The sequence below is a fragment of the Marmota marmota genome, unplaced genomic scaffold, assembly GCF_001458135.2.
Source record: "Marmota marmota marmota unplaced genomic scaffold, marMar, whole genome shotgun sequence".
Taxonomy (NCBI): Eukaryota; Metazoa; Chordata; class Mammalia; order Rodentia; family Sciuridae; genus Marmota; species Marmota marmota.
In genome coordinates, this window is record NW_026000075.1 from 350,801 (window position 1) to 365,143 (window position 14,343).

General features: G+C 38.8%; 1 protein-coding gene across 2 annotated transcripts in view; it reads left to right on the forward strand.

Annotated features, from left to right (window-relative positions):
- The window catches only part of Mcf2l2 (MCF.2 cell line derived transforming sequence-like 2), a 255,029-nt gene that overhangs the window by 220,671 nt on the left and 20,015 nt on the right, over window positions 1-14,343 (forward strand). For both annotated transcript variants that reach the window (XM_048814212.1, XM_048814213.1), the window contains 4 exons: window positions 525-650; window positions 7,082-7,297; window positions 8,206-8,298; window positions 8,473-8,551. In XM_048814212.1, coding sequence (XP_048670169.1) covers window positions 525-650; window positions 7,082-7,297; window positions 8,206-8,298; window positions 8,473-8,551 — 514 coding nt within the window. The remainder of the gene's footprint in view (window positions 1-524; window positions 651-7,081; window positions 7,298-8,205; window positions 8,299-8,472; window positions 8,552-14,343) is intronic.

The following is a 14,343-nucleotide window of genomic DNA, read 5'->3' on the forward strand; positions in this document are numbered from 1 at the left end:
CCCCCTTTTTTTTTTTTTTTTTTTTTGTACCAGGGATTGAAACCAGGGGCACTTAACCACTGAGCCACATTCCCAGCTCCCCCCCACACACACTTTTTAATTTTTTATTTAGAGGCAGGATCTCACTAAACTGCTTAGGGCCTTGCTAAATTGCTGAGGCTGGCTTTAAACTCACGATCCTCCTGCCTCAGCCTGCCAAACCGCTGGGATTACAGGCATGTGCCACAGTGCCTAGCAAAAAAGCCCTCTTCTGTCTGTATCTTATACAGCAGGAAAATAATGTCTACAATTTCATTAATACAAATACAGAAGTTTCCAGGGATGATTTTGCTTGCCTCTACTGCAAATGTCTTAAACCAGCAAATGACTTCAGCTACCAACTCTTGGGAGCAGGAGACTGTTTACTGCATCCACCCTCCCAGTCAGTGCTGGTTGGGTCTTGGTTCCTTGACTCTGTCCTGTTTTCCATTTTTGCCTGGTAGATGGTACACTTTTGATTTCCAACAAGGCGTTTGTTTCCACAGGATGGGCCAAAGAGGACCGAGAATTCCTCATTCTCAGCTGAGCTTGGACAAGCTTTGGCAGTGATAGAGGATTTGATCAAGTCCTGTGAGTTGGCGGTGGACCTAGCAGCAGTCTCTGGATGTCCGGTACGTTCCATAGCAAATGTTGGAAGATTTCACATCAAAGGTGGGCACAGTATTCCCAAGGTGGGAGGTGCTGATTCTGGGGATTAGGATGTGGACATCTCTGGGAAGCCATTATTCTGCTCACCAAACAGTATTCAGCATTCTGAGAATTACATTTCAGACAGATACTTACTTTCTCTCTCTCTCTCTCTCTCTCTCTCTCTCTCTCTCTCTCTCTCTCTCTCTCTCCTGGTTCTTACTACACTGTTTATTGAAATCTCAGAAGAGTCAATGATCTTTTTTTCCTGTCCTTGTCATACATCAAACCTTGCAAACTAATCAGAGGGAAAAAAATGATTCTTTAACTTCCCTTCCTCATGGTATTTCTTTGGACAGCGTCTAAAAAACTTTGCCCTACTGGGTTTGCTGTGATCCTGGACATGATGCTATTCTGTCCTCTGGAACACCAACGTCCTCTCTGCTTACAACTGATGCATGATTCAGGAGGGTATTCATGAACTACAGGGTGACATTAAGGTGTGTGTGAGAGGGGATCATTTTCTTGGTATTAATTTTTCTTTCTTCAACTAAGGAGCATCAAAGGAACAATTTGCATAATCATTTTGGCACATCTTTCTGTTCTTTTTTTTAAATCTTGAATCATGTGTTTGCTACTTCTATTAGGTATCTATTTCCCTGAATCCAATAAATAAATTTCCTAGAAACAATACACATCAAGAAGTGTAAATAACATCTGAGTGTAAATAACATGGGGGGGGGCAGTTTGGGGGAAAAATGATTAAAATATAAGGAAATAGCAATCTGCCCTAATTTCATCCCAAGCCAGCTTGTATGCAAATAAAATTAATCAGTTTATAAAATTTTAGAGATTTCACACTAAATTCAAAGGGCTGTTTTTGTACCTTTGCCATATGTTCTGTAATTTCTTTCCTAAGACCTTCACCTCCTATTATATCTAATACATTAGTAAATTTATCCTGACAGTTTTTGTAGTCTCCTATTGAATTATGGAGGAATTTTTAACTTTTTCTGATTCAAGAGCAAATCCATGGAATGAATAGTTAACTAACCCAAGAGTACGTGGGCATCAGCTGGGACTATTTCTTTTTCACATCCTATCCAGGGCACCATCTACCCTCTATCTGGTTCTCCTTGGCATTGATATAACATCTTAACTACTACTAATTCAGATCACCAGATCAAAGATCCTTTGGCTCAGTTTTATAGAGCTTTTTGTCATGGTATTTATAAATACCTGTGGTATACATAGATAAACCCAGAGCTTAACCTCTTTGTTTTTCTACTTTAAACCCAATATTAACCTGGATTTGAAAAGGAAGGAAATTGAATATTGGTGGATCAATTTGTAATTAAAACAACTAGGAAAAGAAATCCTTTCTAATATTTACATTTTTCCCTGTTGTACATACTCATTTAGTCTTTGGTTTAATTAAGTCACAAAAGTTTTAACAAGTTTTTAAAACAGATTTGTTTCATAGATGCTGAATTGTAATCTACTTCCCTCCAATTGCAAAAAAAAAAAAAAGTTTATTATCCAATGGGTAATAAAGATCATGTAAATCCCAACTTGCCAGGAACAAGTTCCAAGGAACAAATAAAGGTTGATGAAAAAATTTCATTCCCAGAACAAATGTGCATAATTCAATAAAAGGCATATTTTTAATTACAAGGTCATTGTGAGCTAGGGCCAGATGTTTTATTTCTGTTTCAGTTTCTACTTTCCTTACTCTAATGTTGGTACAGAGATGAGGCCGAGTAGACAACCTCAGCACTCAGTAGATTGCCTTGAGCATCTTCCCACCCTCACAAGACCTGTGTCAAAGCGTGGCTGTTAGGAGTCAGTGAGGCCTACATCCCAGGTGAGGCACATGGCACCTGCCTGTCACCCCGCAGTTGCTGATTCAGTGGCCCTCCTGTTGAGTTCCTTGGGGCCTAATTATCAGGCTGGGATTGAAAGAGCTCTTTGCCTCTGCCTGTTGTGATCACTCCTCCCACAGTTTCTGCTTTTCATTTCTCAACCAGGCAGTGTGATGATTCACTTATCCAGATGGTTCCTGCTTCTCTGCATGAGAAGTGTAGAACCTGGTCACATTAGCTCACACTGCCAAGAATGAAGAGCACCCAAAAGAAGTCTCTTTCTAGTGTCACTTGGTTCATTCTCTTGGGTTTATTCTTCAGTTGGCCCGTGTAGTCACATTTGAAATTCTTATATCACAGCTCTTGCTTGCAAAATGCCCATATGTGAAAATGATAGCGTTTACTAGTTTATTTTGCCTTGGTGTTTTGTATGGAGGAGACTGACTTGCTTGTTTATTTAAGGTAACCCCTGGGTCTCATCTCTGAATGCATAAGCATCAGATTCTTCAACAACATACCATTTGACACAGCCACACTTTTTTGTCACTGTTAGAATATGGTCGGGACTATATTGGTTTGCTAGGGCTGCTATAGCAAAGTACCACAAACAGAGCGACTTAAAATAGCAGAAATTTATTCTCTCACAGTTGTGAAGTCTAGATAGCCAAAATCAAGGTTTCAGCAGAGCTGTGTTCCCTCTGAAGGCTCCAGGGAAGAATCTTCCTGGCTTCTTCTTGTCACTGGCAATGCATAGAGTTCCTGAGCTGACAGTAGCATTACTCGAGCGTCTGCCTCCAGGTTCACATGCCTGTCTTCCCTCTGCTGTGAATCTCTGTATTTGTGCTCTTTTTATAAGGACATTAGTCATTGGAGTAGGCCCCACCCTAATACAGTATAACTCATCTTAGTTAATACATCTGCAAAGATCCTCTTTCTGGATAAGATCACTTTCTGATGTTCCAGTTAACAGGGGGAAGCTATTCAACCCAAGTACAGGGGCGTTACTGAATTAACTTCTTGAATAAATCAATATTTTCTCACAGTATTGAGTATTTAGTTCTATGTCCCTTGCCCTCAAATGCCATGAAATGCCAATAAATGAACAAATACTAGGGGACAAGTATCCGAAAATGGTTGTGCATGTGATCTCAAGCCTTGAGACCAAATACAGTCTGGTTGGAAAGAAGAGAAGCTATTCATTAAAGAATTTTCCAAGGGCCATGCTTAGTCCTGCTCGGGGGAATCTCCCCACCACTTTCCTTTGGAAGTTGGGTGGCTTTGACACAGACATGTGTCCTGCCAACAACGAAGTATTGGTGCCTGCTCTTCACCAACATGTACCTACAGGGTATGTGGCTTTGCCTGCTGAAGATTGGGCCTCAAACACTGAGGTGTTCCCTCCTCTCATGGGCCCATGAGAACATCTATGCAAGATGACCCAAAAAATGCACAATCAGTTTCAGGCAGTCTAGATAGACCTGGTGATTCCCTTCAGAGAATTTAGGTGGTAGGCTTATCAGAAAAGCTGACTCACAGAGCTGCAGGTAGAGTCAGGACAGTAGCATAGCTGGGCTCACAGAGAGGGGAACTGAACCCAGGATCTATAGCAGCTCTGGGATCTTGGCCTAGGGAGGGATTCAAGGTTCTCACAAGTGTACCTGCTTCTGTGTGCCCAGTACAGCCCATACCTGCTGTCCTCTCCTCTTACCCACTGATTACTGGTTCTTTTCCTCCATTAGTACCTTTTTCTCTTCCTCATAGTTTCTTCTGTCTCATTTTCTTCATAGTTCTCCTCCCTTCTTATTAATCACACAGCTTGTCCACAGCTACAACTCCTGCTGGTCACTGCCTCCTCCTCAGTTTTCTTTAGTTTAGAGGGATTATTATGGTCAACCGAGGGCCCTGTGTCATCTGTTGGCCCTTTTCTGGATTCACGAACCTGAAAGTAGCTGTGACTGCAGGGAGGCTAAGAAAGAAATTTCAGAGGTGATGAAACACAAAAACACTGCTGCCTAGCCAGGCATGTGGGCACATGTCTATAATTCCAGCAATTTGGGAGACTGAGACAAGAGGATCGCAAGTTCAAAGCCAGCCTCAGCAATTTAGCAAGGCCCTAGACAATTTAGCAAAACCTGTCTCAAAATAAAATATAAAAAAGGCTGGGGATGTGGCTCAGTGGTTAAGCACCCCTGGGTTCAGTGCCTGGTACTAAAAACACATTGCTTTCTAAGGTTACCTCTTAAGCAGGGCTGAGGTCAAGGCTTTCTCTACAACAGCCAATGGGTGACCTTGGTGGACACCTACCTGCCTTTGCCCAGGCTTCTACAGGTCATTCATTAGAGAGTGTACAACTGGTCTTATTCTTCATCCCCATCCTCTGGTTTCTTTTAGAATTGCTTTTATAGCTACGCTATGAAGTGATACCTCCACATTGACCAAATGTGTTCTAAATACTGATGTGTATTTTAAGTAGCAGCATTGACTAAAATACATTCATCTATTTATTGTGGGATGTAGTTGAGGATGTAACCTGGTCCAGTGACCCAGTAACCCTTTATCCTGTGAGAGGAATTTTTCACATGTATTACTAACAGGAATTGCTGTGCTTTTTCTGAACAGGTGGTGTGTGTACATCTTTGGACATAATGAATCATATAACTCACCCCTTTTCCCTCTCTACTGCCTACTAGAAAGTCAGAACCAAAACTACTATGAGTTTACATGGCCTTACCATATGGATTTTATGCACCATATGGTCAGGTTGTATGTATTTTTGAAATGTATATCAAATTTGTGAAATAAGATCATTTAAAAATAGAAACTATCAATAATAGTTGTTCATGTGGCAAATATTAAATACCCACTTCTAACATGTGCTTTCTGCACTACTTATACTTTTATCAAATACAGAATGAGTGCTTATAAAGGAGAAAGCAATCACTGAGGAGTGGGGTGATTACACATGAGTGAGTCCCTGAAGGATGAAGTCAGAGTGAAAAACTCTTCAAAGTGTCCCGGAATGTGGTCAAGTGGAGCCCATGCAATACAGAACAGGAGGCTCGTGCCTGTGGGAAAGAAGGTTCCAAAGCTGAGGCTCATCATTCCTCAGTGAGGGTTTCATTTGCCCCAGTTTGTACTCGTCAACTTTACAAAGCAAAAGGAGAAAATTAACCCAGAAAATATGCCACAAGCACTATAGAAATGACTAGAATGTATTGCTCTTAAAATACAGCCAATGCTTTTTAAAAGATATTCACAATTTGTTCGCTATATAAATAGTAAATCACAAACATGCCCAATGGGTTCTAAATACAGTACATATTTCTACTATTAACTCTCAAAAGTTGTGGAGGTTCCCAGTGTCTCTGAAGGTTAAGGCAGGAGGATCACGAATTCAAAGTTCAGCAACAGCAAGGGGCTAAGCAACTCAGTGAGACCCTGTCTCTAAATAATATACAAAATAAGGGATCTGGGGATATAGCTCAGTTGGTAGTTTGCCTCGCCTGCACAAGGCCCTGGGTTCAATCCCCAGCATCACAAAAATACATAAATAAATAACAAAATAAGACTGGGGATGTGGCTCAGTGGTTGAATGCCCCTGAGTTCAATCCTTGGTACCAAAACAAAAACAAAAACTGTGGAGCTTTATCTCAGCTAGATATAATTAAGGGAAATTTCTTTGTCATGGCCCCATTCAAATAATTTCTTTTCCTTCTGAAAAGAATCCTTTTGATTCACAGAAATAAATTCTTGATTATCTGGTTTAAGTGACTTAATTTTTTAAAAATACTAGAAAACCAGTCTTTAGTTCTTCCCACTCCCCTGGAAGTGAGCTGAGAGAGGACAGCGCTATCTCATGTGGACTTTCAGCAGACACATGGGAAAGGCAGGCTCCCTGGGGAAGGAGAGGCAGCCGTGGTGGGTGCCCTGGAGCCAAACAGGCTTTGTTAAAAAAAAAAAAAAAAAAAGTGTCATTTGGGATTATTTTGTCATTGTTCCTCACTCTGAAAAGCACAAAGTAAAATGTAATTACTATTCCTATTGCAATGCTATGAAGGAGAGGCTGTGCTATGCTCTCTCCTTTCAGAACAAACCTTCTGTTCCCTGAAGCAGATGTTAGGATGCAGGTAGAACACCCACCATCTCAGGTCCATATGCAACAAGAATTCTCTCTCTCTCTTGTCCCTTTTAAGTAGACTGTCATGTATCAAACATGAAGAAGATAAATCAGAATTCTGCTAACTAAAGTGAATTATAAGATAGGAGTATCAGAGCGGCAATATCTTTAGTTCCAGGATTCCTAACATCCTTTATGTATGAGCCTTGCATAGCTGAACTTACTTCCTTACATGACAAAATGACACCATGATCAGCAAAGCCCTTGAAGTTATAGTTTTGACTTAGTGACGGGTTTTCCCAAGTGGCATTTCTAGAATTGTAAACTTCAAATCAGTATGCTTTATAATTTGAAAACCAATCCCTAAGCATTGTGTACCTGCCAAGTACTTTAATGGCTTCTTTTCTTTCTTTCTTGGTGTGTTCGTTTTCAAAAGGATGATATCGGGAAACTGGGCAAGCTGTTGATGCATGGCCCTTTCAATGTCTGGACAATTCACAAGGATCGTTATAAAATGAAGGATTTTATTAGATTTAAACCCAGCCAGAGGCAAATCTATCTATTCGAAAGAGGAATCGTGTTCTGTAAGATTCGAATGGAGCCTGGTGACCAGGGGCCATCTCCTCATTACAGCTTTAAGAAGTGGATGAAGGTAAAGGGGATCCTAATATACCTGGAGTCACCACCATCTGGGGACTGAGAAGAGAGAGATGGTTTCCCCTTATTTTACAGAAGAGGAAACTGAAGCTTTGAGAGGGGAAGTTAACTTGCCAAATGCTTCACAGCCGAGCTGGAATCCATACCCAGGCCTGCCAGACTCTAGACTCAGGGCTGTCGTCAGTCCCTAGACAGGGCTGGGGGAGGCATAGGGGTGGCTGCATACTAGATAAGACAAAAGGGACCTTTCTGTGGCTTGTCTGGAAAAACTAATCAGTAAAAGTAAAGAGGAATCTTTCCTCTGGGCAGAGAGGAAACAATTTGGTGATTAAAGCACAAGCTGGGTCTCATGTTAATCTTCTCAATGTTATATTTTTGTATATAAATGCAGACAGCATCCTCACTCTGGCCGTGAGGGTCTATAAACCCCCTATCCACATCAAGTCTTGTCTCTCACCTGACTAGGAAATGTTTTATAGCCTGCTAGCTATGAGACAGACACACACAGAGACATACACACACACTCACTTATATCTTGTGATTAATTAAAGCTATCAATTCATGTAGTTTTCTTTATTTATATTTCTTAATGGATACTCACTCAGTTACCATTAAATAGAGATTTGTGAAGTAGGTATTACAGAAGAGGTGATTTCTTCACTCAAAGGTGGAGTGCTACAGCCCTCCTCAGGGAAAGCATAGTCTCTGAAACGAACAGAACAGGGGATACTGTACCACACTCTGTTTTATGCTGCCTTGGGGACATGCACAGAGGAAAGCAAAAAACACTTGGAAGGAAGATAAAAGAGACATGTTAAGGGTAGAAAAAAATTAGAGGGGCAAGACTGACAATTTAAATGTCAAAAAAAATGCTGATACAGAACACTTCTTTCTTTACAATAGTTGGTGACACTTTCAGTTCGCCCACTTGGAAGGGGGAGCCATAAAAAGTTTGAAATTGCCAACCGAAATGGACTTGAGAAATACATCCTGCAGGTAAAGCCCATACCTCATTCTTGGTTTTCCTTTGCTCTTTCCCTCTTGTGTTTCCGTAATTCGACGAGGGATCTTCTGTCTCCTTACTCTAAAGATCACGTAGAGAACAAAAGCCCTGTGCTTAATACTCAGGGTGATCTGATACTCATAGCATTTTCTTACCTGTAATTGCAGGCAACCTCAAAAGAAATCAGAGATTGTTGGTTTTCAGAAATAAGTAAATTATTGATGGAACAACAAAACAATATTAAAGGTAGGTTATCTCTGCTGACTTCAGTCTGGAGCATTATTCTGATTGCAATGGGTGCAGACTGGGGATGTTGTCAAAGAATGTTTTGTCAGAAAATTAACTGTGGTCACATGTTCATGCCTGTGCTTGCTTTAAATTGACTGGGTTTGGGGGAGGGGCACAGTTGTGTGTGGTTGCACTGAAGTGTCCCTTTTAGTTATGTTCGTACACACACCTAATTGCTAAAGTCGACTCTCCTAAAAGCCACTTGAGAAAATATGAACAGGGATTCAAATATCCAACATTGCCTTTCAGAAACTGTACTGCCTTTTTTCCAAAGTTGAGATAAAATTCACATATCATAAAATTTGCTCTCCTATTAAAGCATACAATTCCAGTGCTTTAGCCTATTCACAATTGTACAAAGTTGTCTAATCATCCCCACTCTAATTTTAATTCTAAGCTGGAACATTTTTATAACACCTCACTAAAAAAATCCTGTATCTATTACCAGTCATTCCCCATCTTCCCCCCCTCCAGCTGCTGGCAACCACTAATCTACTTTCTATTTGATTTTCTTACTCTAGATACTAAAAAAAAGTAACTCTTCCTGTCAAGATGCTTTCACTTAGCATATTTTTTTCAGGTTTTATCCACATTGTAGCATATATCAGTACTTACTTCCTTCTTATGGCTAAATTATACTCCAGTACATGGATGTACCATTGTCTTAGTTCATGTTTTGCTGCTATAACAGAATAGAATAGACTGGGTCATTCATAATTAGCAGAAATTTATTGGCTCACAGCTCTGGAGATTGGGAAGTCCAGGATCAAGGGGCTGGAATCTGCTCAGAGTCTTCTCTGCATCATCCCACATGGCAGAAGGTAGAAAGAGAGAGGAGGGAAAGAAGGGAGAGAGCGCTCATGTGTACACACACACATGCACATGTGTGTACATGGAAGGAAGGAAAACTTGTCCTTTTATAAGGGTCCACTCTTGTGATAACAAAACCACCCCACAATAATTGTATGAACCCACTCATGAGATTAGTGCCCCTATGACCCAAATATCTCCTATTAGGACCCACCTTCCACTGGTGATCAAGTTTCCAACACGGGACACATTCAAATTATAGCAATCATATTTGTTTATCCATTCATCAGGTGATGAACATTTGGGTTATTTACACTTTGTGGTTTTTGTAAATAGTGGTGCTACATATTTTCATGTAAGTTTTTTTTAAAAAATGTGAGTCCTTATTTCTAAGTTTCTTGGATATTGAAGTGGAATTGCTAGATCCTATGTTCATTCTAGTTAACTTTCTGAGGAGCTTCCAAATTGTTTTCCAAGGCAGTAGCACCATTTCAGATTCACACCAGCAATAAATAAAGGTTCCAATGCTCGTTATTATCCATAATTATTATTATTAATAATTATTGCCGAAGGGGTTTATAGCTCAGCGGTAGAGTGCTTGCCTCTCACATGTGAGGCACTGGGTTCGATCCTTAGTACCACATAAAAATAAGTAAATGAAGTAAAAAGATATTATGTCTATTTTTAAAAAATCTTTAAAAAATTATTATTATTATTGCCATCCCAGTGGGTTTGAAATGATAGCTCATTGTGATTTGATTTGCATTTCCCTATAACTAGTGATGTCAAGCATCTTTTAATGTGCTTATTGGCCTTAGGTATGTTTTCTTTGAAGAAAAATCTATGTCCTTTGCCCTTCTTTTTTTTTTTTTTTTTTTGGTACCTGGAATTGAACTCAGGAGCACTTAACCACTGAGCCAGCCCTATTTTATATTTTATAGAGACAGAGTCTCACTGAGTTGCTTAGCACCTCGATTTTGCTGAGGCTGGCTTTAAACTCATGATCTTCCTACCTCAGCCTCCCAAGCCTCTGGGATTACAGGTGTGTGCCACAGTGCCCAGCTCCTTTGCCAATTTTTTTAAAATTTTTTTATTGCTCAAAACATTATAATGATCTTGACATATCATATATTTGATTCAAATGGGGTATGTAATTTTATTTTTCCACGTGTACAGATTGCAGGATCACATTGGTTTGGCTTCTTTTTATGGTTGAGTTGTAGTGCTAGTTGGATACCAGAACTCCTGTCAAATAACATTTTGCATTTGAGCATTTGTTTTCACTTTCTTGGGAGTGTCCTTTGAAGCACAAATTTTTTTTTACTTTGATGAAATTCAATTTGTCTGGTTTTTTTCCTTTGGTTGCTTATATTTTGGATATTTAAAAAACCATTGCCTAATCCAAGGTAATGAAGGTTTATACCTAAGATGTCTTCTAAAAATTTATAGCTTTATCTCTTGCATTTAGGTCTTTGATCCATTTTGAGCTAATTTTTTAAAATTCTTTAGTTGTAGATGGACACAATACCTTTATTTATCTATCTTTATGTGGTGCTGAGGATCAAACCCAGTGCCTCACCTGTGCTAGGCAAGTGCTCTACTACTGGGCCACAACCTCAGCCCCTGATCTAATTTTTGTGTGCTATTCTTCACCATCATTGTAGACTGTTGTTTTCCAAGGCTACCCCAAGAAGGAAGGGGAAGTTAGGTTCAGGGTGAGTTAAGACACCACAAATCTCACTGCTCAGACTGAGGTTCATTTTGAACAAATGATCTCCAGATTTCACTGCAAACCGTTAATTTCCAGTTTTCTGGAAAAAAAAAATTGTTACTGACAATTTTTGCCAGCTTTACCCCACACTTTCATGGTAAAGAGAATTTTTGAGAGTTTTGTTCTCCACCATTTTCACTAATGTCACTCATAATAATTGAAAGTCATCTTTACCCTTTCACATTTGTATCATTTAAAGGATCCTCAATCCGCTTCATAACAGCAGGGGGTGGGGAAATTCACACCAGCCTTCACCAATGAAGTTCCAATTGGTCAGGTAACATTGCTAGGGTTGAGAAATGTCAGTCTTATGTGAAAATTTTATCCCTGTCATTTATTCTGGCAATGATTTATGAGAAACACACATGCACACACACACACACCACACACACACACATAAAGTTGTATAAAATAAGGAAAATTGCATAAAAATTAAAAGATAAATTTTATCTTTAGAGACTTGGCAAGAATGCAACCATTTCTCACTCTTTCTGTGTCTCCTCTGATCATCATCTAGTGGGAGGACAGGAGGGCAGGTGTGGAGAATATGCTCAGAGGGGTTTTCCATATGGTTAGATGCGGAAAAAGATACATTGAGAAGTAGGACTGGAAAACTACTACTTCTGTTTCTTGTCACAAGAAATTAACAAAAGTTCTTGATTTAAACTCTAGGACTCTACCAGGATAGATAAGATTGTATAGTTGATTTTAATTTGCCTAGAAACTATGATTACTTTTGCTTTTCAGCTATTAATACTACATTGAATGTGGTAATTAAGTCTGAGTGCCCTTAAGGCTTAAAACAGAAAGGTAGGAAAAAGTAACTTGGTTTCTCACAGGAACAGCATTCTCATTACAAGATTGTTCTAGAAATACTTACTTCTTAGATCAGCGTTTCTCAAAGTGGAGTTTAGGGACCACCTGCCTAAGAATGACTTAAAGGACTTGAATACAGGTTTTAAGGTCCCACCCCAGAACTATGGAGTTGGAATAGCTAGGGTTAGTGCCTTGGGATGCACATTTTAGCTTATTAAAATTTCTAGACAGGAACCCTATACCACAATTTTTAAACATCTTTATTCAGATATATTGACATAATAAAAAAAATTGATAGTCCTCAGATCAAAGACCTAAATGCAAAATTTAAACTATAAAACATAAAACATTTAGAAGTAGATACAGGACAAAATGTACATGGTCTTTAGATGACTAGATAAGATACTAAAACCATGTCATCTAAAGAGGCTCAGAAGATCTGTTAGGCAAAAAGGCATTTATTTGGGATCTTAGAATTATGATTGAGGGAACAGACTTGACCAGAAACCAGAATGTGTCCATGTATCCCATTAGGAAAAGGTTTAGAGAGGTTTTTGTTTGGTTGGTTGGTTGGTTTAGTTTGGTTTTTGTACTGGGGATTGAACCCAGGTAGTATTTTTAAGGGTTAAAAAAAGTGGGGGGAGGTTTACATGAGTTATGTAGGGTTTTTACCAAGAATTACAATTGGAGGGCTGGGATTGTAGTTCAGTGGCAGAGTGTTTGACTTGCTCATGTGAGGCACTGGGCTTGATCCTCAGCACCACATAAAAATAAATAAATAAAATAAAGATATTGTGTCCATCTACAACTAAAAATAAACAATTAAAAATAAAAAGAATTACAATTGGAGGATAAATTTACTTCTATAGCTCATTGGTCTAGTAAAGATCATTGCAGACCATACATTCTAGGAAAGAGTATAGGATGCACAGTCCTTGAGATGTTTCTTCTCATCAAATAACTTCTTTTTGGCATGTCAGAATTTCATAAAGGGTTCCCCCACCAAAAAAAAAAAAAAATGGAGCTGTCACAAAATTAGGTCACTACTACTGATTTTCTTTCACAATCCATAAAATTTTTAAAAATTGGATTTCATCAAAATTAAAATCATCTGCTGTTCAAATTTAATTTTAAAAACATGAAAAGATAAGCCACACACTGAAAGAAAAAAGTTTTTTTTTTGGTACTGGGGATTGAACTCAGGGGGCACTCAACCACTGAGCCACATCCCCAGCCCTATTTTGTATTTTATTTAGAGACAGGGTTTCATTGAGTTGCTTAGCACCTCACTTTTGCTGAGACTGGCTCTGAACTCATAAACTCCTGCCACAGCCTCCCGAGTTGCTGGGATTACAGGCATGCACCATCCTGTGCCTGGCTGAAAGAAAATATTTGCAGAATATGTAATTAAAGACTTGTATCTAAGAGGTATAGAAAGCTCTCAAAACCCAATGAGAGAACAATAAACAAAATATTTGAACTGACACATCACTAAAGAAGATATACAGATGGCAAAGATCCACTTTAAGTGATTTTTATTGTTGTTGTTTTTGTTTTTGTTTTGTGTATGATGTGAGATATGGATCAAAGTTCAGGTGTTGATATATTGATATCTGTTGATATATTTGCATATTGATATCTAGTTGGTCTATGAAATTTGTTTAAAAGACTCTTCTTTCTCCAACTGACTATTTATAGAAGTGAGACTATTTATATAAGTGCATCTGTTTCTGGATGTTCTATTCTTTTCCTTTGATCTATTTGTCCATCTTGACATTAACTTCCTCACTATCTCAATTACTATGGCTTCATAATAAGTCTTAAAATCAGATAATTTGAGTCTTCCAACTATGTTCTTCCTTTTGAAGTTGTTTTGGTTATTCTATGTTCTTTACATTTTCATATACAGTTGTCCCTTGGGATCCATGGGGTATTGGTTCTGTATATATGCTCAAATTCCTTATGTAAAATGGAATAGTATCTGCACATAATCTATACACATCTGTTTTTCTCCCTTTTTTCCAATGCTGGGGATCAGATCCAGGGCTTTCCAGATGCTATACCCCTAGCCCTGTGCACATTTTCTTCTATACTTTATTCATCTCTAGATTAATTATAATACCTGATACAATGTAAATGCTACATAAATAGTTGTTACACTCTATTGTTTAAGGAATAAGATTTTTTTTTAATTTTTTATTGTGGGTTGTTCAAAACATTACAAATTTCTTGACATATCATATTCGACACTTTGATTCAAGTGGGTTATGAACTCCCACCTTCACCCCATACACAGATTGCAGAATCACATCAGTTACACATCCATTGATTTACAAATTGCCATACTAGTGTC